General features: G+C 41.9%; 1 protein-coding gene across 4 annotated transcripts in view; it reads left to right on the forward strand.

The window, feature by feature from the left end:
• The window catches only part of adprh (ADP-ribosylarginine hydrolase), a 915269-nt gene that overhangs the window by 621728 nt on the left and 270723 nt on the right, over positions 1–22818 (forward strand). For all 4 annotated transcript variants that reach the window (XM_084435179.1, XM_084435178.1, XM_084435180.1 and 1 more), the window contains 2 exons: positions 21394–21499; positions 21584–21850. In XM_084435179.1, the coding sequence (XP_084291305.1) occupies positions 21394–21499; positions 21584–21850 (373 nt within the window). The remainder of the gene's footprint in view (positions 1–21393; positions 21500–21583; positions 21851–22818) is intronic.

Consider the following 22818-nt stretch of genomic DNA (forward strand, 5'->3'; position numbering starts at 1 on the left):
GCTAGGGTGTTCTGGGTGGTTGCTAGACTGTTTTGGGTGGTTGCTAGGGTCTTTTGGGTGGTTGCTAGGCGGTTGCTAGGGTGTTTTAGGTGGTTGCTAGGGTCTTTTGTGTGGTTGCTAGGGTATTTTGGGTGGTTGCTAGGGTGTTCTGGGTGGTTGCTAGGCGGTTGCTAGGGTGTTACTAGCTGGTTGGTAGTTGTCACAGATGGTTACTATGGAGTTTTTATAGAGTTCTTAGCATGATCTTGGCATGATTTAACACTTAACTAATTGCTATTAGCATGTAGCTATTCACTGCTAGCATGTGTAGCATGTTGGAAGTGCTGTTTGCAAGCATGAGTCAAAAGAGCCAAACCTCATCTCTATACGATGTTCTGATACAGAGATATAGGTCTTGCAAAACGGTTGCTAGGGTACTCAAGTTTGGTTGCTATGGAGTTGCTTGGGAGCTGGAAGCATTAAACTTAAGAAGTTTAAAGTGGTTTGAAGTTTAAAGTAGTTTAAAGTAGTTTGAAGTTTATGATAGATATATAAATAAGTTAGATAGATACACACAAACACACACACACACACACACAAACACACACACACACACACACACACACACACACACACACACACACACACACACACACTCAGACTACCTCACTCAGACACACACACACACACACTCAGAGTTTATGAGTTTAGAGTTTATATGTGTACGAGTTTTTGAGTTTAGAGTTTATAAGTTTAAATGAGTTTAGAGTTCAGAGTTTATTAATTTATGAGTTTAAGAGTTCATAAGTCTATGAATTCATGAGTTTATTAGTTAATTAGCTATTAAATTTAAGTTAATTAGTTTATAAATGTATGAGATTAGAGTTTATTAGTTTAAATGAGTTTCATTGGCTAATATATATAGAACGGCAGTTTGGTTTAGTCTTCAAGGTGTTTAGATTTAAATTTTTGTCGGTTGGTGAGTTTGAATCTGGATTTGAATTTTTTAGAACTCCCCATTGTAAGTCAATGGGAGTTTTTCCGAGTTTTGATCGTCATTTGTAGGAAAACCGTAAGTCCGATCAGTCTGAAAAGATAAAGCAACGCGAGTCAGAACAGTTTGAGTGTCTGAGCCGAGTTTGGAGTATGTAGAGTTAAAGCTCTAGGACGAGTTTCATATAGAAATTTTAGTCTCGGAATAATAATAATAACTAGATGCGAAAGTTCGTCGAGACAAACTTTAAGTTGGCTTGAGAAAGTTTGGACCGGAACGTTTTTTGCTAGGCGGTTGTTAGGATGTTATGGGTGGTCGCTATGGTGTTGCTAGGCGGTTGCTAAGGTATTCTGGGTGGTTGCTAGGCGGTTGCTAGGGTATTTTGGGTGGTTGCTAGGGTGTTTTGGGTGGTTGCTAGGTGGTTGCTAGGGTGTTTTGGGTGGTTGCTTGGCGGTTGCTAGGATATTTTTGGTGGTTGCTAGGGTCTTTTGGGTGGTTGCTAGGCGGTTGCTAGGGTATTTTGGGTGGTTGCTAGGGTGTTTTGGGTGGTTGCTAGGGTGTTTTGGGTGGTTGCTAGGCGGTTGCTAGGGTGTTTTGGGTGGTTGCTAGGATATTTTTGGTGGTTGCTAGGGTCTTTTGGGTGGTTGCTAGGCGGTTGCTAGGGTATTTTGGGTGGTTGCTAGGATATTTTGGGTGGTTGCTAGGGTCTTTTGGGTGGTTGCTAGGCGGTTGCTAGGGTATTTTGGGTGGTTGCTAGGGTGTTTTGGGTGGTTGCTAGGCGGTTGCTAGGGTGTTTTGGGTGGTTGCTAGGCGGTTGCTAGGATATTTTTGGTGGTTGCTAGGGTGTTTTGGGTGGTTGCTAGGATATTTTGGGTGGTTGCTAGGGTGTTATGGGTGGTTGCTATGGTGTTGCTAGGCGGTTGCTAAGGTATTTTGGGTGGTTGCTAGGGTGTTCTGTGTGTTTGCTAGGCAGTTGCTAGGGTGTTATGGGTGGTTGCTATGGTGTTGCTAGGCGTTGCTAAGGTATTCTGGGTGGTTGCTAGGGTGTTCTGGGTGGTTGCTAGGCTGTTTTGGGTGGTTGCTAGGGTATTCTGGGTGGTTGCTAGGGTCTTTTGGGTGGTTGCTAGGTGGTTGCTAGGCTGTTTTGGGTGGTTGCTAGGATATTCTGGGTGGTTGCTAGGCGGTTGCTAGGGTCTTTTGGGTGGTTGCTAGGGTCTTTTGGGTGGTTGCTAGGCGGTTGCTAGGGTGTTCTGGGTGGTTGCTAGGCTGTTTTGGGTGGTTGCTAGGCGGTTGCTAGGGTGTTCTGGGTGGTTGCTAGGCTGTTTTGGGTGGTTGCTAGGATATTCTGGGTGGTTGCTAGGCGGTTGCTAGGATATTTTGGGTGGTTTCTAGGGTCTTTTGGGTGGTTGCTAGGCGGTTGCTAGGGTTTCTGGGTGGTTGCTAGGGTCTTTTGGGTGGTTGCTAGGGTGTTCTGGGTGGTTGCTAGGCGGTTGCTAGGGTCTTTTGGGTGGTTGCTAGGCGGTTGCTAGGGTTTCTGGGTGGTTGCTAGGGTATTCTGGGTGGTTGCTAGGCGGTTGCTGGGATATTTTGGGTGGTTGCTAAGGTCTTTTGGGTGGTTGCTAGGCGGTTGTTAGGGTGTTTTGGGTGGTTGCTAGGCGGTTGCTAGGGTATTTTGGGTGGTTGCTAGGGTGTTCTGGGTGGTTGCTATGGTAATCAGGGCGGTTGATATGGTGTTACTAGGTGGTTGGTAGTTGTCACAGATTGTTACTATGGAGTTTTTATAGAGTTCTTAGCATGATCTTGGCATGATTTAACACTTAACTAATTGCTATTAGCATGTAGCTATTCACTGCTAGCATGTGTAGCATGTTGGAAGTGCTGTTTGCTAGCATGAGTCAAAAGAGCCAAAACTCATCTCTATACGATGTTCTGATACAGAGATATAGGTCTTGCAAAACGGTTGCTAGGGTACTCAAGTTTGGTTGCTATGGAGTTGCTTGGGAGCTGGAAGCATTAAACTAAAGAAGTTTAAAGTGGTTTGAAGTTTAAAGTAGTTTAAAGTAGTTTGAAGTTTATGATAGATATATAAATAAGTTAGATAGATACACACAAACACACACACACACACACACACACACACACACACACACACTCAGACTACCTCACTCAGACACACACACACACACTCAGAGTTTATGAGTTTAGAGTTTATATGTGTACGAGTTTTTGAGTTTAGAGTTTATAAGTTTAAATGAGTTTAGAGTTCAGAGTTTATTAATTTATGAGTTTAAGAGTTCATAAGTCTATGAATTCATGAGTTTATTAGTTAATTAGCTATTAAATTTAAGTTAATTAGTTTATAAATGTATGAGATTAGAGTTTATTAGTTTAAATGAGTTTCATTGGCTAATATATATAGAACGGCAGTTTGGTTTAGTCTTCAAGGTGTTTAGATTTGAATTTTTGTCGGTTGGTGAGTTTGAATCTGGATTTGAATTTTTTAGAACTCCCCAATGTAAGTCAATGGGAGTTTTTCCGAGTTTTGATCGTCATTTGTAGGAAAACCGTAAGTCCGATCAGTCTGAAAAGATAAAGCAACTCGAGTCAGAACAGTTTGAAGGTCTGAGCCGAGTTTGGAGTATGTAGAGTTAAAGCTCTAGGAGGAGATTGAGTGTAATTTTTTGGTAAGAAGAATAATAATAATAAGTTTAAATAGGATTTCAATATGTTGGCTCTCTCAAGCCAACTTAACTAGATGCGAAAGTTCGTCGAGACAAACTTTAAGTTGGCTTGAGAAAGTTTGGAGCAGAATCTTTTTTGCTAGGTGGTTGCTAGGATGTTATGGGTGGTTGCTATGGTGTTGCTAGGGTATTTTGGGCGGTTGCTAGGGTGTTCTGGGTGGTTGCTAGGGTGTTATGAGTGGTTACTAGGATGTTTTGGGTGGTTGCTAGGGTATTTTGGGTGGTTACTATGGTGTTCTGGGTGGTTGCTAGGCGGTTGCTAGGGTATTTTAGGTGGTTGCTAGGGTGTTCTGGGTGGTTGCTAGGCGGTTGCTAGGATATTTTGGGTGGTTGCTAGGGTCTTTTGGGCGGTTGCTAGGGTGTTCTGGGTGGTTGCTAGGCGGTTGCTAGGATATTTTGGGTGGTTGCTAGGCTGTTTTGGGTGGTTGCTAGGGTATTCTGGGTGGTTGCTAGGCGGTTGCTAGGATATTTTGGGTGGTTGCTAAGGTCTTTTAGGTGGTTGCTAGGCGGTTGCTAGGGTATTTTGGGCGGTTGCTAGGGTCTTTTGGGTGGTTGCTAGGGTATTTTGGGTGGTTGCTAGGGTCTTTTAGGTGGTTGCTAGGCAGTTGCTAGGGTATTTTGGGTGGTTGCTAGGGTGTTCTGGGTGGTTGCTAGGCAGTTGCTAGGGTGTTCTGGGTGGTTGCTATGGTGTTGCTAGGGTTTTTTGGGTGGTTGCTAGGCGGTTGCTAGGGTCTTTTGGGTGGTTGCTAGGGTCTTTTGGGTGGTTGCTAGGCGGTTGCTAGGGTCTTTTGGGTGGTTGCTAGGGTCTTTTGGGTGGTTGCTAGGGTGTTCTGGGTGGTTGCTAGGCGGTTGCTAGGGTCTTTTGGGTGGTTGCTAGGCGGTTGCTAGGGTGTTCTGGGTGGTTGCTAGGCTGTTTTGGGTGGTTGCTAGGATATTCTGGGTGGTTGCTAGGCGGTTGCTAGGATATTTCTGGTGGTTGCTAGGGTCTTTTGGGTGGTTGCTAGGCGGTTGATAGGATATTTTGGGTGGTTGCTAGGGTCTTTTGGGTGGTTGCTAGGCGGTTGCTAGGGTGTTTTGGGTGGTTGCTAGGTTCTTTTGGGTGGTTGCTAGGCGGTTGCTAGGGTGTTTTGTGTGGTTGCTAGGGTCTTTTGGGTGGTTGCTACGGTGTTCTGGGTGGTTGCTAGGGTCTTTTGGGTGGTTGCTAGGCAGTTGCTAGGGTGTTCTGGGGGGTTGCTATGGTATTCAGGGCGGTTGATATGGTGTTACTAGGTGGTTGGTAGTTGTCACAGATGGTTACTATGGAGTTTTTATAGAGTTCTTAGCATGATCTTGGCATGATTTAACACTTAACTAATCGCTATTAGCATGTAGCTATTCACTGCTAGCATATGTAGCATGTTGGAAGTGCTGTTTGTTAGCATGAGTCAAAAGAGCCAAACCTCATCTCTATACGATGTTCTGATACAGAGATATAGGTCTTACAAAACGGTTGCTAGGGTACTCAAGTTTGGTTGCTATGGAGTTGCTTGGGAGCTGGGAGCTTTAAACTTAAGAAGTTTAAATTGGTTTGAAGTTTAAAGTAGTTTGAAGTTTATGACAGAGAGATAGATAGATAAATAAGTTAGATAGATACACACACACACACACACACACACACACACACTCACAGACTACCTCGCTCACACACTCACTCAGACACACACACACACACACACACACTCAGAGTTTATGAGTTTAGAGTTTATAAGTGTATAAACTGATGAGTTTATAAGTGTATGAGTTTTTGAGTTTAGAGTTTATAAGTTTAAATGAGTTTAGAGTTCAGAGTTTATTAATTTATGAGTTTAAGAGTTCATAACTCTATGAATTCATGAGTTTATTAGTTAATTAGTTATTAAATTTAAGTTAATTAGTTTATAAATGTATGAGATTAGAGTTTATTAGTTTAAATGAGTTTCATTGGCTAATATATATAGAACGGCAGTTTGGTTTAGTCTTCAAGGTATTTAGATTTGAATTTTTGTCGGTTGGCGAGTTTGAATCTGGATTTGAATTTTTTAGAACTCCCCAATGTAAGTCAATGGGAGTTTTTCCGAGTTTTGATCGTCATTTGTAGGAAAACCGTAAGTCCGATCAGTCTGAAAAGATAAAGCAACGCGAGTCAGAACAGTGTGAGTGTCTGAGCCGAGTTTGGAGTATGTAGAGTTAAAGCTCTAGGACGAGTTTCATATAGAAATTTTAGTCTCGGAATAATAATAATAACTAGATGCGAAAGTTCGTCGAGACAAACTTTAAGTTGGCTTGAGAAAGTTTGGACCGGAAAGTTTTTTGCTAGGCGGTTGTTAGGATGTTATGGGTGGTCGCTATGGTGTTGCTACGTGGTTGCTAAGGTATTCTGGGTGGTTGCTAGGCGGTTGCTAGGGTGTTTTGGGTGGTTGCTAGGCGGTTGCTAGGGTCTTTTGTGTGGTTGCTAGGGGGTTGCTAGGTGGTTGCTAGGGTGTTCTGGGTGGTTGCTAGGATATTTTTTTTGGTTGCTAGGGTCTTTTGGGTGGTTGCTAGGCGGTTGCTAGGGTCTTTTGGGTGGTTGCTAGGGTCTTTTGGGTGGTTGCTAGGCGGTTGCTAGGGTATTTTGGGTGGTTACTAGGGTGTTCTGGGTGGTTGCTAGGCAGTTGCTAGGGTGTTATGGGTGGTTGCTAGGGTGTTTTGGGTGGTTGCTAAGATATTTTGGGTGGTTGCTAGGGTCTTTTGGGTGGTTGCTAGGCGGTTGCTAGGGTATTTTGGGTGGTTGCTAGAGTGTTCTGGGTGGTTGTTAGGCAGTTGCTACGGTGTTCTGAGTGGTTGCTATGGAGTTGCTAGGGTGTCCTAAGGTATTTTGGGTGGTTGCTAGGGTGTTCTGGGTGGTTGTTAGGCAGTTGCTACGGTGTTCTGAGTGGTTGCTATGGTGTTGCTAGGGTGTTCTAAGGTATTTTGGGTGGTTGCTAGGGTGTTCTGGGTGGTTGTTAGGCAGTTGCTAGGGTGTTCTGAGTGGTTGCTATGGTGTTGCTAGGGTGTCCTAAGGTATTTTGGGTGGTTGCTAGGGTGTTCTGAGTGGTTGCTATGGTGTTGCTATGGTGTTCTAAGGTATTTTGGGTGGTTGCTAGGGTGTTCTGGGTGGTTGCTATGGTGTTGCTAGGGTGTTCTAAGGTATTTTGGGTGGTTGCTAGGGTGTTCTGGGTGGTTGTTAGGCAGTTGCTAGGGTGTTCTGAGTGGTTGCTATGGTGTTGCTAGGGTGTTCTAAGGTATTTTGGGTGGTTGCTAGGGTGTTCTGAGTGGTTGCTATGGTGTTGCTAGGGTGTTCTAAGGTATTTTGAGTGGTTGCTAGGGTGTTCTGGGTGGTTGTTAGGCAGTTGCTACGGTGTTCTGAGTGGTTGCTATGGTGTTGCTAGGGTGTTCTAAGGTATTTTGGGTGGTTGCTAGGGTGTTCTGGGTGGTTGTTAGGCAGTTGCTAGGGTGTTCTGAGTGGTTGCTATGGTGTTGCTAGGGTGTCCTAAGGTATCTTGGGTGGTTGCTAGGGTGTTCTTAGTGGTTGCTATGGTGTTGCTATGGTGTTCTAAGGTATTTTGGGTGGTTGCTAGGGTGTTCTGGGTGGTTGCTATGGTGTTGCTAGGGTGTTCTAAGGTATTTTGGGTGGTTGCTAGGGTGTTCTGGGTGGTTGTTAGGCAGTTGCTAGGGTGTTCTGAGTGGTTGCTATGGTGTTGCTAGGGTGTTCTAAGGTATTTTGGGTGGTTGCTAGGGTGTTCTGAGTGGTTGCTATGGTGTTGCTAGGGTGTTCTAAGGTATTTTGGGTGGTTGCTAGGGTGTTCTGGGTGGTTGCTAGGCGGTTGCTAGGGTGTTCTGGGTGGTTGCTATGGTATTCAGGGCGGTTGATATGGTGTTACTAGCTGGTTGGTAGTTGTCACAGATGGTTACTATGGAGTTTTTATAGAGTTCTTAGCATGATCTTGGCATGATTCAACACTTAACTAATTGCTATTAGCATGTAGCTATTCACTGCTAGCATGTGTAGCATGTTGGAAGTGCTGTTTGCTAGCATGAGTCAAAAGAGCCAAAACTCATCTCTATACGATGTTCTGATACAGAGATATAGGTCTTGCAAAACGGTTGCTAGGGTACTCAAGTTTGGTTGCTATGGAGTTGCTTGGGAGCTGGAAGCATTAAACTAAAGAAGTTTAAAGTGGTTTGAAGTTTAAAGTAGTTTAAAGTAGTTTGAAGTTTATGATAGATATATAAATAAGTTAGATAGATACACACAAACACACACACACACACACACACACACACACACACACACACACACACACACACACACACACAGACTACCTCGCTCACACACTCACTCAGACACAAACACACACACACTCAGAGTTTATGAGTTTAGAGTTTATAAGTGTACGAGTTTTTGAGTTTAGAGTTTATAAGTTTAAATGAGTTTAGAGTTCAGAGTTTATTAATTTATGAGTTTAATAGTTCATAAGTCTATGAATTCATGAGTTTATTAGTTAATTAGCTATTAAATTTAAGTTAATTAGTTTATAAGTGTATGAGATTAGAGTTTATTAGTTTAAATGAGTTTCATTGGCTAATATATATAGAATGGCAGTTTGAATTAGTTTTCAAGGGATTTAGATTTAAATTTTTGTCGGTTGGTGAGTTTGAATTTTTTTAGAACTCCCCATTGTAAGTCAATGGGAGTTTTTCCGAGTTTTGATCGTCATTTGTAGGAAAACCGTAAGTCCGATCAGTCTGAAAAGATAAAGCAACGCGAGTCAGAACAGTTTGAGTGTCTGAGCCGAGTTTGGAGTATGTAGAGTTAAAGCTCTAGGACGAGTTTCATATAGAAATTTTAGTCTCGGAATAATAATAATAATAATAATAATAAGTTTAAATAGGATTTCAATATGTTGGCTCTCTCAAGCCAACTTAATAATAATAAGTTTAAATAGGATTTCAATATGTTGGCTCTCTCAAGCCAACTTAATAACTAGATGCGAAAGTTCGTCGAGACAAACTTTAAGTTGGCTTGAGAAAGTTTGGACCGGAAAGTTTTTTGCTAGGCGGTTGTTAGGATGTTATGGGTGGTCGCTATGGTGTTGCTAGGTGGTTGCTAAGGTATTCTGGGTGGTTGCTAGGCGGTTGCTAGGGTATTTTGGGTGGTTGCTAGGGTGTTTTGGGTGGTTGCTAGGCGGTTGCTAGGGTCTTTTGGGTGGTTGCTAGGCGGTTGCTAGGTGGTTGCTAGGGTGTTCTGGGTGGTTGCTAGGATATTTTTGGTGGTTGCTAGGGTCTTTTGGGTGGTTGCTAGGCGGTTGCTAGGGTGTTTTGGGTGGTTGCTAGGCGGTTGCTAGGGTCTTTTGGGTGGTTGCTAGGGTCTTTTGGGTGGTTGCTAGGCGGTTGCTAGGGTCTTTTGGGTGGTTGCTAGGGTCTTTTGGGTGGTTGCTAGGGTCTTTTGGGTGGTTGCTAGGGTGTTCTGGGTGGTTGCTAGGCGGTTGCTAGGGTCTTTTGGGTGGTTGCTAGGCGGTTGCTAGGGTGTTCTGGGTGGTTGCTAGGCTGTTTTGGGTGGTTGCTAGGATATTCTGGGTGGTTGCTAGGCGGTTGCTAGGATATTTCCGGTGGTTGCTAGGGTCTTTTGGGTGGTTGCTAGGCGGTTGATAGGATATTTTGGGTGGTTGCTAGGGTCTTTTGGGTGGTTGCTAGGCGGTTTCTAGGGTGTTTTGGGTGGTTGCTAGGGTCTTTTGGGTGGTTGCTAGGCGGTTGCTAGGGTGTTTTGTGTGGTTGCTATGGTATTCAGGGCGGTTGATATGGTGTTACTAGGTGGTTGGTAGTTGTCACAGATGGTTACTATGGAGTTTTTCTAGAGTTCTTAGCATGATCTTGGCATGATTTAACACTTATCTAATCGCTATTAGCATGTAGCTATTCACTGCTAGCATATGTAGCATGTTGGAAGTGCTGTTTGCTAGCATGAGTCAAAAGAGCCAAACCTCATCTCTATACGATGTTCTGATACAGAGATATAGGTCTTGCAAAACGGTTGCTAGGGTACTCAAGATTGGTTGCTATGGAGTTGCTTGGGAGCTGGGAGCTTTAAACTTAAGAAGTTTAAATTGGTTTGAAGTTTAAAGTAGTTTGAAGTTTATGACAGAGAGATAGATAGATAAATAAGTTAGATAGATACACACACACACACACACACACACACACTCACAGACTACCTCGCTCACACACTCACTCAGACACACACACACACACTCAGAGTTTATGAGTTTAGAGTTTATAAGTGTATAAACTGATGAGTTTATAAGTGTATGAGTTTTTGAGTTTAGAGTTTATAAGTTTAAATGAGTTTAGAGTTCAGAGTTTATTAATTTATGAGTTTAAGAGTTCATAAGTCTATGAATTCATGAGTTTATTAGTTAATTAGTTATTAAATTTAAGTTAATTAGTTTATAAATGTATGAGATTAGAGTTTATTAGTTTAAATGAGTTTCATTGGCTAATATATATAGAACGGCAGTTTGGTTTAGTCTTCAAGGTATTTAGATTTGAATTTTTGTCGGTTGGCGAGTTTGAATCTGGATTTGAATTTTTTAGAACTCCCCAATGTAAGTCAATGGGAGTTTTTCCGAGTTTTGATCGTCATTTGTAGGAAAACCGTAAGTCCGATCAGTCTGAAAAGATAAAGCAACGCGAGTCAGAACAGTGTGAGTGTCTGAGCCGAGTTTGGAGTATGTAGAGTTAAAGCTCTAGGACGAGTTTCATATAGAAATTTTAGTCTCGGAATAATAATAATAAGTTTAAATAGGATTTCAATATGTTGGCTCTCTCAAGCCAACTTAATAAGTTTAAATAGGATTTCAATATGTTGGCTCTCTCAAGCCAACTTAATAATAATAAGTTTAAATAGGATTTCAATATGTTGGCTCTCTCAAGCCAACTTAATAATAATAATAAGTTTAAATAGGATTTCAATATGTTGGCTCTCTCAAGCCAACTTAATAAGTATGAGCAATAACAATAGTGTTGCTTTGCCTTTGGCAAGCACCACTAATAATAATAAGTATGAGCAATAACAATAGTGATGCTTTTAAAAAAGCACCACTAATAATAAGTATGAGCAATAACAATAGTGATGCTTTTAAAAAAGCACCACTAATAATAATAAGTATGGAGAATAACAATAGTGTTGCTTTGAAAAGCACCACTAATAATAAGTTTAAATAGGATTTCAATATGTTGGCTCTCTCAAGCCAACTTAATAATATGTTTAAGTACAATATCAGTAAGTTGGCTTTCTCAAGCCAACTTAATAAGTTTAAATAGGATTTCAGTAAGTTGGCTCTCTCAAGCCAACTTAATAATAAGTTTAAGTACAATATCAGTAAGTTGGCTTTCTCAAGCCAACTTAATAAGTTTAAATAGCATTTCAGTAAGTTGGCTTTCTCAAGCCAACTTAATAATAAGTTTAAGTACAATATCAGTAAGTTGGCTTTCTCAAGCCAACTTAATAATAAGTTTAAGTACAATATCAGTAAGTTGGCTCTCTCAAGCCAACTTAATAATGATAATAAATGTAAGTACAATATCAGTAAGTTGGCTCTCTCAAGCCAACTTAATAAGTTTAAGTACAATATCAGTAAGTTGGCTCTCTCAAGCCAACTTAATAATAAGTTTAAATAGCATTTCAGTAAGTTGGCTCTCTCAAGCCAACTTAATAATAAGTTTAAATAGGATTTCAGTAAGTTGGCTCTCTCAAGCCAACTTAATAAGTTTAAGTACATTATCAGTAAGTTGGCTCTCTCAAGCCAACTTAATAATAAGTTTAAGTACAATATCAGTAAGTTGGCTCTCTCAAGCCAACTTAATAATAAGTTTAAATAGGATTTCAGTAAGTTGGCTCTCTCAAGCCAACTTAATAATAAGTTTAAGTACAATATCAGTAAGTTGGCTCTCTCAAGCCAACTTAATAATAAGTTTAAATAGGATTTCAGTAAGTTGGCTCTCTCAAGCCAACTTAATAAGTTTAAGTACAATATCAGTAAGTTGGCTCTCTCAAGCCAACTTAATAAGTTTAAATAGGATTTCAGTAAATTGGCTCTCTCAAGCCAACTTAACTACCAGGCAGTGACGTATGTGTACGCTGAAATAAAAAAGTCTTTCACCTCAGAAAAACGGACGTTCCTGTCATGTCAGCCGTTATAGGCTACTGTGTTCGTAGCGCACACTCTTCAATTGCACGCGCAAATGCGGCGGTGCGCGCTGTGTATAAAGTGCAAAGGAAACTACGAGCATGCAACGTTGTTACGTTGTAAATTAGTAAGTCGCGAAATAAAAGTAAAATACCAATAAATCACGTTACTGGTTTATATTGAAACGACAGTTACCATGGTGAATACACAATATTAACAAGAACTTTGTTAATATTGTATATTCGCCATGGTAACTGTCGTTTCAATATTATTATTAACCCCAAAATGCCACTTTATTTTCACTTTGTGTTATTGTTTATATTTTTAAATGACTGTGGTGGCTCATACCAACATTGTATTAACAAAAGCTAGTTTGGGACTGCTATTTAATAGCTTTAGCATAGGCCTAATGTTTATTTCTTAGTAGTCTTTACTATTAGTCATATTCTTACAATTTATGTGTATGTTAAGTAAAGGGGGATAGTGTGTGTGTTCACAATTTTTAAGTAAACATGTATAATAATATGCCTATATATATATATATATATATATATATATATATTCAATGTAAATTGTGATAATCGTAATTAATAATCGCAATTACAATTTCAAGGGAATAATCGGCAATTATGATTTTTGTCATAATCGTGCAGCCCTAATTGTAAAACATGTTTTGTGTAAGAAAGCTTTATGTGAGGAGGCGTGAATCATCATGAATACTGATGTGTTTCACACCTGAAAAAGACAAAGACCCTCCCATAATGGCCTTATCAGGTGGGGACTGTCAGAGAAGCAGAACAAAGAATGAGTAGAGATTTAAAAAAGAATGGCTTTTTGATTGTTTGGATTTATTTACAACATAACATAATCCAAAGATACACAACATAGGACAAAAAAGCACATTAACACACTGATCTAAAGACAGAGACTTGAACAGTCACACACCTTTGTGCCATTCCTGAAACATAGTACATACCTGTCATTTACAAGGTGTTTGATTTTTCATTTTACCATGTTCATGTACAGAGACTCATGTGAATGTTTAAGTCAGCAGGACTCATCAGTGGCATCTGGTCCCTGTAAAAAACAAACAAAAAAAAAAACACGAAACATGACCATGCTGATATCAAGAAAACCTATAGGGCTGCATGATTTTGGGTATACATTTTAGATTTTTCTGGTTAAAATTGTGATTTAAAATGTAAAAAATACATATATGTATATATATATATATATATATATATATATATATATATATATATATATATATAATGAACATCAGGTTTGTAACATATATGTGTAGGGCTGCATAAAATAATAACAATAGCCTATAGCAGGCAGCCTATAAATCGTTAAAAAGGAACACTTCAGTAACACTACACTAGAGAAAAATATATGGATTATCATATGTTACTTCAAATGTTTCCATTCGTTATGATGTTATGAGATTGGAGTGAAAACATGAAGCCTAATGTTTGTCGCATTTTGCTTTTTAAACGAGTGACTCAAACTCACAGCGCGTGCAGAGACCATTTATTGAAGCGATCGAGCCGCTCCAAACTATGAAACATTATTGTTACCACATTATACATATCTACTTTTGAGCAGATATCCAGAATGCACATACAGAATACACATTTGACCCGCGAGCGGGCTGCATATAGAGAAACACTGGGGTGTCCAGCCCGCAGGGTGGAATGTTTCAACCCCAGGGGGGGCAAGGTGGCTTGCTAAGGGAAAGACACATGCTCAGAGAGGCTTACAGTGGAAATACACATGTGGGGGTCGCCCAAGGGGGGAACCATGCACATGGAGGCACCTAGCCAAAACGAAAGCTGCCGGTGGCATAACTCTGGCGTTGACGTCAACGGCACTGGAGGAACTCAGGGCTTCTCTGGGAAGCTCACCTGAGGAGAATATCGCACATATCCAGTCCAAGGAGTGGAATGGCGAGCAAGCAAAGACACCTTAGCAGATCCTAGTACCGGCTAGTTGAAGCGAGTACACGAGAGGACACTGGCTCCATTCGGAGATTGTAGAATCTTGCAAATGTGTTGGGTATCATCCAGCCTGCAGCTCTGCAGTTGTCTGTTAGCGAGGCGCCATGCGCTAGAGCCCAAGAGGAAGCCACACTCCACGTGGAGTGTGCCTTCACAGGACGACCTTGCTGCTGGTATGCCAAAGCAATGGTGTCCACTATCCAGTGAGACAACCTTTGCTTGGAGAGAGCCTTTCCCTTCAGCTTCCCACCATAACAGACAAAGAGCTGGTCTGAGGTCCTGAAACACTGCGTTCTGTCTACGTAAGCACGGAGGGCGCGTACTGGACAGAGCAGTGCCAAGGCTGGGTCTACCTCCTCCAAGGGCAGCGATTGCAGGTTCACCACCTGATTCCGAAAGGGAGTGGTGGGAACCTTGGGCACGTATCCAGGCTGGGGTCTCAGGATCACGTGAGAATAGGCCGGCCCGAATTCCAGGCACGCTTCGTCAACTGAAAATGCCTGAAGGTCCCCTACTCTCTTGATGGAGGCCAATGCAACCAGGAGCGCTGTCTTCATTGACAGGAACTTAAGCTTGACTGATTGCAAAGGCTCAGAGGGAGCACTCTGCAGGGCGGATAGAACCACTGCGAGGTCCCAAGAGGGTACGAGATGAGAGGGAGGAGGATTTAGTCTCCTCGCTCCTCTCAGGAACCTGATGACCAGGTCGTGCTTCCCCACTGACTTACCTTCGACTGCGTCGTGATGTGCGGCGATAGCAGCAATATACACTTTGAGGGTGGAGGGAGACAGCCTTCGCTCCAACCCATCTTGCAGGAAGGAAAGCGCGACACTGATCAGGCATTTTCTGGGGTCTTCTCTGCGAGAAGAGCACCAGGTGACGAAGAGGTTCCACTTCAACGCGTAGGCATGTCTCGTGGACAATGCTCTAGTGGAAGTGATGGTAGCCACCACTAGTGGTGGTAGGGTACTCAAACCTGCCTCGTCCCATCCAGGAGCCACACGTGGAGGTTCCACAAGGCTCACTGGGGGAAACACATATTTGCGGAGACCCCGCGGCCAGCTGTGCACCAGTGCGTCCGTGCCGAGAGTGCCCTCGGTCAGTCGTGGGAGGCAAACAGATCTACCTGTGCATCACCAAACTGTTCCCAAATCAGCTGAACCATCTGGGGATGGAGTCTCCATTCTCCAGGAAGAGGCTGAAACTGTGAGAGCTTGTCGGCTGCACGGTTCAGGTTTCCCGGGATATAAATGACTAGAAGGGACCTCAGATGAGGAGGTGGCAGGCGAGTTGCGACATACGGGAGCATAGACCACCTTGACGGTTGATGTACGCTACTGTCGCGGTATTGTCTGAGCCGGACTAGTATGTGTTGGTTCTTGAGTAACGCACAGAAGCGGTACAGAGAAAATGTACCACCATCAACTTGAGGCAACTGACATGCCAAAGGCACTGGGGTCTTGTCCAGGAGCCTGCGGCAGCATGTCCATTGCACATGGCACCCCAGCCTGTGGTGGAGGCATCTGTTGAGACAACAAAATGCCTGGAAATGCCTCATTCTAAGGGCACTCCGGCCCGTAGAAAGCTGAGGTTTGTCCACGGGGGGTGAAGGTCTGATGGTAGATCGGAGTAACTGGCCTTGCTGCCATGGCCACCTCGGGACTCAGTTGCGAAGCCAGAGCTGAAGCGGTCTCATATGAAGCAATCCGAGTGGTGTAGCTGCAGCTGCGGATGCCATATGCCCCAGGAGCCTCTGAAATAACTTCAGTGGAACCGCACTCAAGTCAGCAGTGACTGCACGCGCTCGTAAGCTGCGCGCACATGGCGACCGAGTCAATTTCCATACAGAGAAAAGAGATCCTCTGCACGGGGGAGAGTTTGCGCATTTTCCCAGTTGACTCGAAGGCCCAGATGGGCTAGGTGCACCGGAGCACTAGGTCCCTGTGTTCGCAAACCGGACGTGGAAGACATAGCGTCCCGGTGTGGGGGCACGGTCATTTGCCGCGTCCTGACAGAGGAGGCCAGGGAAGGATCAGCGTTCCTTTCGGGCCTGTTCTGCCAGGGGTCTGGCAACAGAGGGGCACGAGAGTGGCGAGGCTCGTGAGTGGCGCACACTGTCATCAGGGACCTCTGGTGGCTCAGAGATGGGGGTGTCAGTTCTTTCTTTAACCACATGAGCATGCTGCCCATCAGGGGGCGAGCAGCGGAGAGTGGAGAACAAAAGATTCTATAGGACTGCACGATGAGAGTTGACAAAAACCTACAGGCTTTGAAGGGGTGCTTAGGGTCACCACGGGAGGAAGCGCTCTGAGGACACAGTTGCATCGCAACAGAACGTTCCACTAGGGGAATCCCAGTGTACCCTTTGGCAGCGGCACCGTTGAGGGAAGGAAAAGCGGAGAAGGTCGGCGAGTGATCGCGGGAAGACAATGGTGCCTTCCAAAGGTAATGGGGGTGAGCGCTGACGAGAGCGCATCATCATGCGCATCATCACTCCTGCCCACCTTGTGATGCTGCGATGGACATCGTCTCCTCATCTGGAGTGCCGAATGAAACACGCGGAACGTCCGAAGACGGTTGCGGGTTGCGGCACGCAAGAGGGGGGAGTGTGGAATTGTTGCCGCTTTGTTTCACACCGTCACCCTCAGGTCACCCTGTCCACCAGCCAAAGTACCACCTCTCGAGGAGGGGGTAGATCGGGGTGTGGATGAGGGGACTCTCCCTCTAACGAGGTCATTGAGTCTCGACCGCAGTGTTTGACCAATTGACGATGGTCATGTTCCCACAGTGAGAACATGATTCATCCACAAAGGCTGCCTTAGAGTGAACTACGCCCAAACACGCAAGACAGCGATAGTGCCCATCAAACTCGTCCAACCAGAAGTGAAGTGCACAGGCGAGAAATCTTTAAAAAGACGTGCCACGCGCAAGCTCTTTTGTGAGAGGAAAAAAAACTCTGCAGAGTGTTGAAGCGACCAGGGAGAAACACACACTGGCAAATCACTGCACAAATCAGCAGGCAATGTGCACTCGCTGGAAATCGCCGTCACACCAACACCTGGAGAGAAGCTTGTCTCGAAGAGTGAAGAGAATGAAGATCTCAGGATGGCTTGTGGAGTGAAGAATTATCTTGGCTCCAAAGCGAAAACATATCTGCATGTTGCCAGCGTACTTCCTTATATACCCACCAGGTGGGACGGAGTTACGCTATGCAAATTCCGCAGACCCATGGCATTTCTTTGCCATTGGCTCGTTTTGTAATACTCGAAGGTGAGAGCTTTCTAAGCAAAACCCCATTCGTCATCACGACGTAATTTGTAGTGACCACGAAAGGGATATATATATATATATATATATATATATATATATATACACACATTTTAGTCTGGCACCATGTTGAAATGTGAACTATAGACAGGTAGACTACCTTTCAATGCTAAATTTATATACATGTACGACATTAGGCTTCATGTTTTTACTCCAATCTCATTTCATAACGTACATTTTAGTCTGGCACCAGTTTGACCAGTTGCTACAATGTAAAGTTTATACAACAAAAACATGCTTACTATGAGTGGAAATATCTTACCTTAAAAATCTTTATCATCTTCAAATCGCGTTCTTCTAATTCTTCTGAGGTAAATCCAAGGTAAACAGCACAGCACATCACAAACACAACGTGTCTCGCTGAAAAGCAGAGTAGTACTAAAGTCTCTGATTCTTTGTTTTTGAGGTGATGGGGCGTTTACAGGTTCGCATTCCTTCACGTGGACTATTTGCATGTCAATTGCTCTTGCGCGTGTGGTCACATTAGAGCTAATGAGCTTGCATTTAAGAAACTGTATATCTCGTTGCTTTCATACAGATTACTTAATCAGAGAATATTTGTTTTTGATATAATTTACATCACTTAAAAATAGAGACTTCAAACTTTGTAAAGACATATGTCTCAAGTCTGTGTGACAACATTCACTGAGTTAAAGGTCATTTTCTGTCGCGTTTCAGAATGAACTTCACATTGAGAGAGACGGCAGAACGCGCATCATGTTTATTTTCTTTATTTTACGATAAACACAATATTTTGTATTTATTATGAGTGTACACAAATAAAAGAAGACATTTAACAGTTTTGAATGATGTATAACATATGTAAGATCAGAATCAACAGAGTATTTTGAGTCTGTTTTGTGTAGCAGGGATATGTTGTTACACCAGATTATAACCCATTTTATTTATATTTTTATTTATTTTTATTATTTGTTTTGGGGTATTTTATTTTGAAAGAAGTTTGTGTGCTCTTACTAAACGTAATCATCACAGTATGCACGTCGGCTGACGTCATACGTAGGAGCGAGCTTCAAACAGCAGTGCAATCAGATGCTGAGTCCCAATTCGCATACTATCCGTCCTAAATAGTATGCAAAACTAGAATTAGTACGTCCCAAACCGTAGTATGTTGAAATGAGTATTCCAAAGATACCCGGATGGTCTACTATTTCCGGTAAGAATTCGAAGTGCAGATCAATGCACACTCTAACGGCTAATATTGCCCACAACCCATTGCGTGCGGGAGGGAGGAGCTTTGTGGTGATGGTGGTGATGTAAACATGGCAGCCGGTGTGGTGAACAATCGAGTCCGATTGAAGAGATGAGTCCGAGCTGCGTCAATAGCAAAGGAGAAAGACCGCGAAATTTAAAAATACGACTGTATTTTTTTACACACCGGATGCAGAAGCGGAGATGCGCCCTCAGTTTTTAAGTGTAAGAATTCAAATGTTTAACCCTAATTAAAGTTATATTTTATTGTCTCGTAATATTAATGGGTTTATGTTGTGCCAAAAAAGTACCGTGTTTATCTTGTAGGGTAAATAAAAAGGCTCTAGTACAGTGTCATGCAAGTGTCTTTTTTTATGTATTTCTTTTGATGTTTCTGTCTTAGATTTATACCTTACTATAAACTCTTATGAAAATAAACACCTTTTACTACACTAACCATAGTTTAACCACACTGACTTATTTGTAGTAATACTGTGGCTGTACAAATGTTAACTTTATCAGTCCAACCAAAGAAACATGGTTACTACACTTTTACTATAGTAAAAGCATGGTTCATTTTCATCGGGGTATTTTTGAGTATTATTCTGCTACATAAAGTATAAAATTAAGTATAAAATACGTTAAACAATAGTTATACTATAAACTTTAAATATTTTAACTCAGAAAAGAAGTAGTTTTCGTTAAGTTACACACATTGCACATGAATGTCAGAACTAGCCGCCTCACAAACGACCTGCGTTTGGTTGATCTACGACGACGCCCTGCTTCACTCCTCAATTTGGTAAAACACATTGTAAATGTATTGTGGAAAAAAAGATGGGAATAGTAAATACAATTATATTGGACATATAAGAATGAATGAAATGTAAAATGTTTTGTTAACAGTTGCGGTGTGCGTAACTAGGCAACCACGTTCTCGTTTACGTTGCATGACGTCATCGAAGTATGTCCCAGAACGTGCATACTCTTTTGCTACACACTCAAAAGTATGTACTTTTTCCTCACAAAAAAAGTACATACTTTTAGGTCATAGTATAAGTAGGCGAATTGGGACTCAGCCAGAGGTTCGTCCTCTTTCCTGCAATGTCACTTGAGGAGAGGTACGATTTCATGAGCTCCGTGCACTTGATGTTAATTTGAGTTATAAGTGTTCATGTCAGGTTTAAATAATCAATTGGGAAAGAGTAGGCTATTCATTGAGATGTTATATTTGACTATTAGTTCGAGTCATTAACTTGTTAAATTAAGTTTATTTTTGTGCTGTTAATGAGTGTATAGTGCATCGCGTGAAATGGCGGCTTGGTGTGTGCGTCACAAGTGAGAGATGTGTTAGTGGCTAAGCGGCTAACGTCTTGATTAAATTATATAGATATAGATATATACACGGGTTTCTTGTATACAAACAATACCGGATGCGCGCGCATCCAGGAGGCAGAAAACCGCTATCTGTTATGCCGAGTTCTGTAAAAGAACATTGTAATTAACGTAGATTTCGCATTGTTTGTAATTTCTTGTTGACTCAATAATAAACGGCAATTTCAGAGTTGGATCTGTTTGTTTGTGTTTCATATTAATATAACATTATGTAAAACGTCCAACTGTTTACGAATCAAAATCCGGACATACTGTGATGCATGTATGAATTATCATGTTAGACTAAGTTAGTAATGTAATAGCCAATGTTAGCAGTGCAGCATCTATAGAGCCCGAATTTGCTTTTATAGAAGTTAACCTTGTTTACATTTCATGACTGCACACATATAACGTTACTTTACTGTAAATCAAAGATTTGACGATGGATTATGTGGGAAGCCTAGTACCTCAGACCGTGGCGATTATATTAAAAAACGTACTCTCAGCAATGGTGAGATCTTGCCGGATCCCTACGCAATACATGACGATCTTTGGATTGTGGATGACAAGAAGCGGCCAGCAATTGTATGGCCTGATATATATAATTATCTTATTCAGACACCAAGTGTGTATACAAGAGAAATGATTAGAGCGTACAAATCCCTTGATGCATACAACTACGTGCTATGTGGTCATGTGCAGCTCGTCAAATTATGAATAGAAAGAATATAACATACAACTTCCTCCTTCTGTCCCACTCTTCCATTTGCCTAGATTTGGAATTACTTGCAACATGTATAATTTAAATGAGCAGATAAAACACAACAGATAGGCCTGCATGTAAATAAATTACGCAACAACTCCTTGGCATTTTGACTTAGCGACAACACCACCACTATGCTACTAGCCTAAACCCTTTACTCCGGTACGAAGACCGCGGGTCTTTCTGCCTCCAGCTCAGTAATGCAAAGCTCAGTAATGCTGTGAACCATGAGACAAGACTTTGTGATGAGACAAACAACAGAACAGGGTTATATAGGAGGAGACAGGGATAACGAGGTGATGGGAAACAGCTGCACATGATTACACAGATGACAGAAAAAGCATTGTGGGAAACTGAGTCCATGATGTGTGTAGTGTCAGTGGTGAGAGTGACCTCTGCTGGCGTTCAAGAGCACTCAGTGGGTGGTGGGTGTGACATCTCACGCAGACACAGTGTTTCTTAATGCTGCTGGACAATATTTAACATGAGTTTATCAAATCCTGGTAATCAAATAAGGTTTTAATGATAATTGAAATATTAAACTGCATGACTATCATGTTTTTTCATCAAACCAGTAACCGTTTCATCCCAAAATGCTGTACTTTCTAATGTAATTTTCATGCTCTGCTTTATTACTGATTTGGCACTTCTGGCTAAAGATGACACATTTTTAAAATGCATCAGCATCAGGGTCCTGCACCAGCTGCCATTAAGATTAATGAGAAATCTAACGGACAACATTCTCCTTGTATTGTATATCCTGTTTTTACTTCTCTTCCTAAAGGTATTGCACAGTTGCGGCCGGGCACTAAAGGGGGTTACAAGGTGCCATACAATCCAGAAGCCACAGGTTGTGGGGCAGCTATGAGGTCCATGTGTATCGGTCTTAGGTGAGGGTCAAACATGCTTTCTTTTGTACTTTGACATATTTTTGGCAGTAGTATTGGGGATATCTAATTGTCTTTGCTTCACAGATATCCACATCCTGATCAGCTGTCCTCACTGGTTGCAGTTGCTGTGGAGACTGGAAGAATGACCCATCCTCATCCAACTGGTTTCCTTGGAGCTGTGGCTTCAGCCTTGTTCACTGCCTATGCAGTCCAGCGCAGACCAATCACAACCTGGGGCCTAGGTTTGTTGGAAGAGGCTTGTCCGGTCGCAAAAACATTTGTTCAGTCTGCAGGATATGCTGTTACTGAGACTGAGAGAGACTGGGACTTCTTTACTAGGAAATGGAAATGGTGAGAAGCTGATTTTTAAGGCACAGTGCATAAAGATATGGTTCTGATCTATTACATGGTACTACACTAATATATATCAGGCAGGCCATATCAGACTATTTTGATCTGCATTTATGTTTCGTTAGGTCAGGAGCATTAATGCAGTAACTCAATGTTATTTTTATTTATTTTTTGTCTCTGCCTACCACCAAGGATTTGATATACAGACTGTCAGATTTATTTTAAAACTATTTATATCCAAATTAGAGGAACAGTTTAGGAATTATAATTTATTTGCATAGTGCTTTTTACATTATAAATTGTTTCAAAGCTGCCTTACAGAATTTGATATTAATGTTCATGATATCTTAATGTATCATTCAATTTAACGATCAACCAGAAAATATTTGCCATGTAGTGGAGGGACGAGGAAGGTTTAACCGTCTCGTTCCCTTTTGTAATCTTGTCACAAGGTAATTTCTGCCAACCAAGTGACCATCAGTCTAAGTCAAGTCAAGTCAAGTCAAGTCAAGTCATCTTCATTTATATAGCGCTTTTAACAATGTAGATTGTTTCAAAGCAGCTTTACAGAGATAAACGTATAATTTAAGGTAACAGAGATTGTTTTGGCTTTATAGCGGTTCTTTAATAAAGTTATTTTCCAGCTAGAGTTAGTTTTGATTGATTCGCTCCTGTCGCAACGATCATTTGTTATTAAATTAGTGGCCGCCAAGACGACACCATTCTCTCTACACAGACTTTAAACGCGAACCTGTGATAAACGCTGATGGCGTTCACATGCGTATTAAGAATTGGTTCTATAGTTATGTGCGTTTGAATATATGTGCGCAGGTTTGTAATTCCCTATACACCAAGCCTAAACAAAGTACTGGTCTTTTATTATAAATTTTGATACAGAATTTTATTTTATTTTGTCACTTCGGGGTAGGTACGCGAAACGAATTTTCCCGACAACGCTTTATCTGTAG

This window comes from Rutilus rutilus (genome assembly GCF_951802725.1).
Source record: "Rutilus rutilus genome assembly, chromosome: 16".
In the NCBI taxonomy this organism is placed as follows: Eukaryota; Metazoa; Chordata; class Actinopteri; order Cypriniformes; family Leuciscidae; genus Rutilus; species Rutilus rutilus.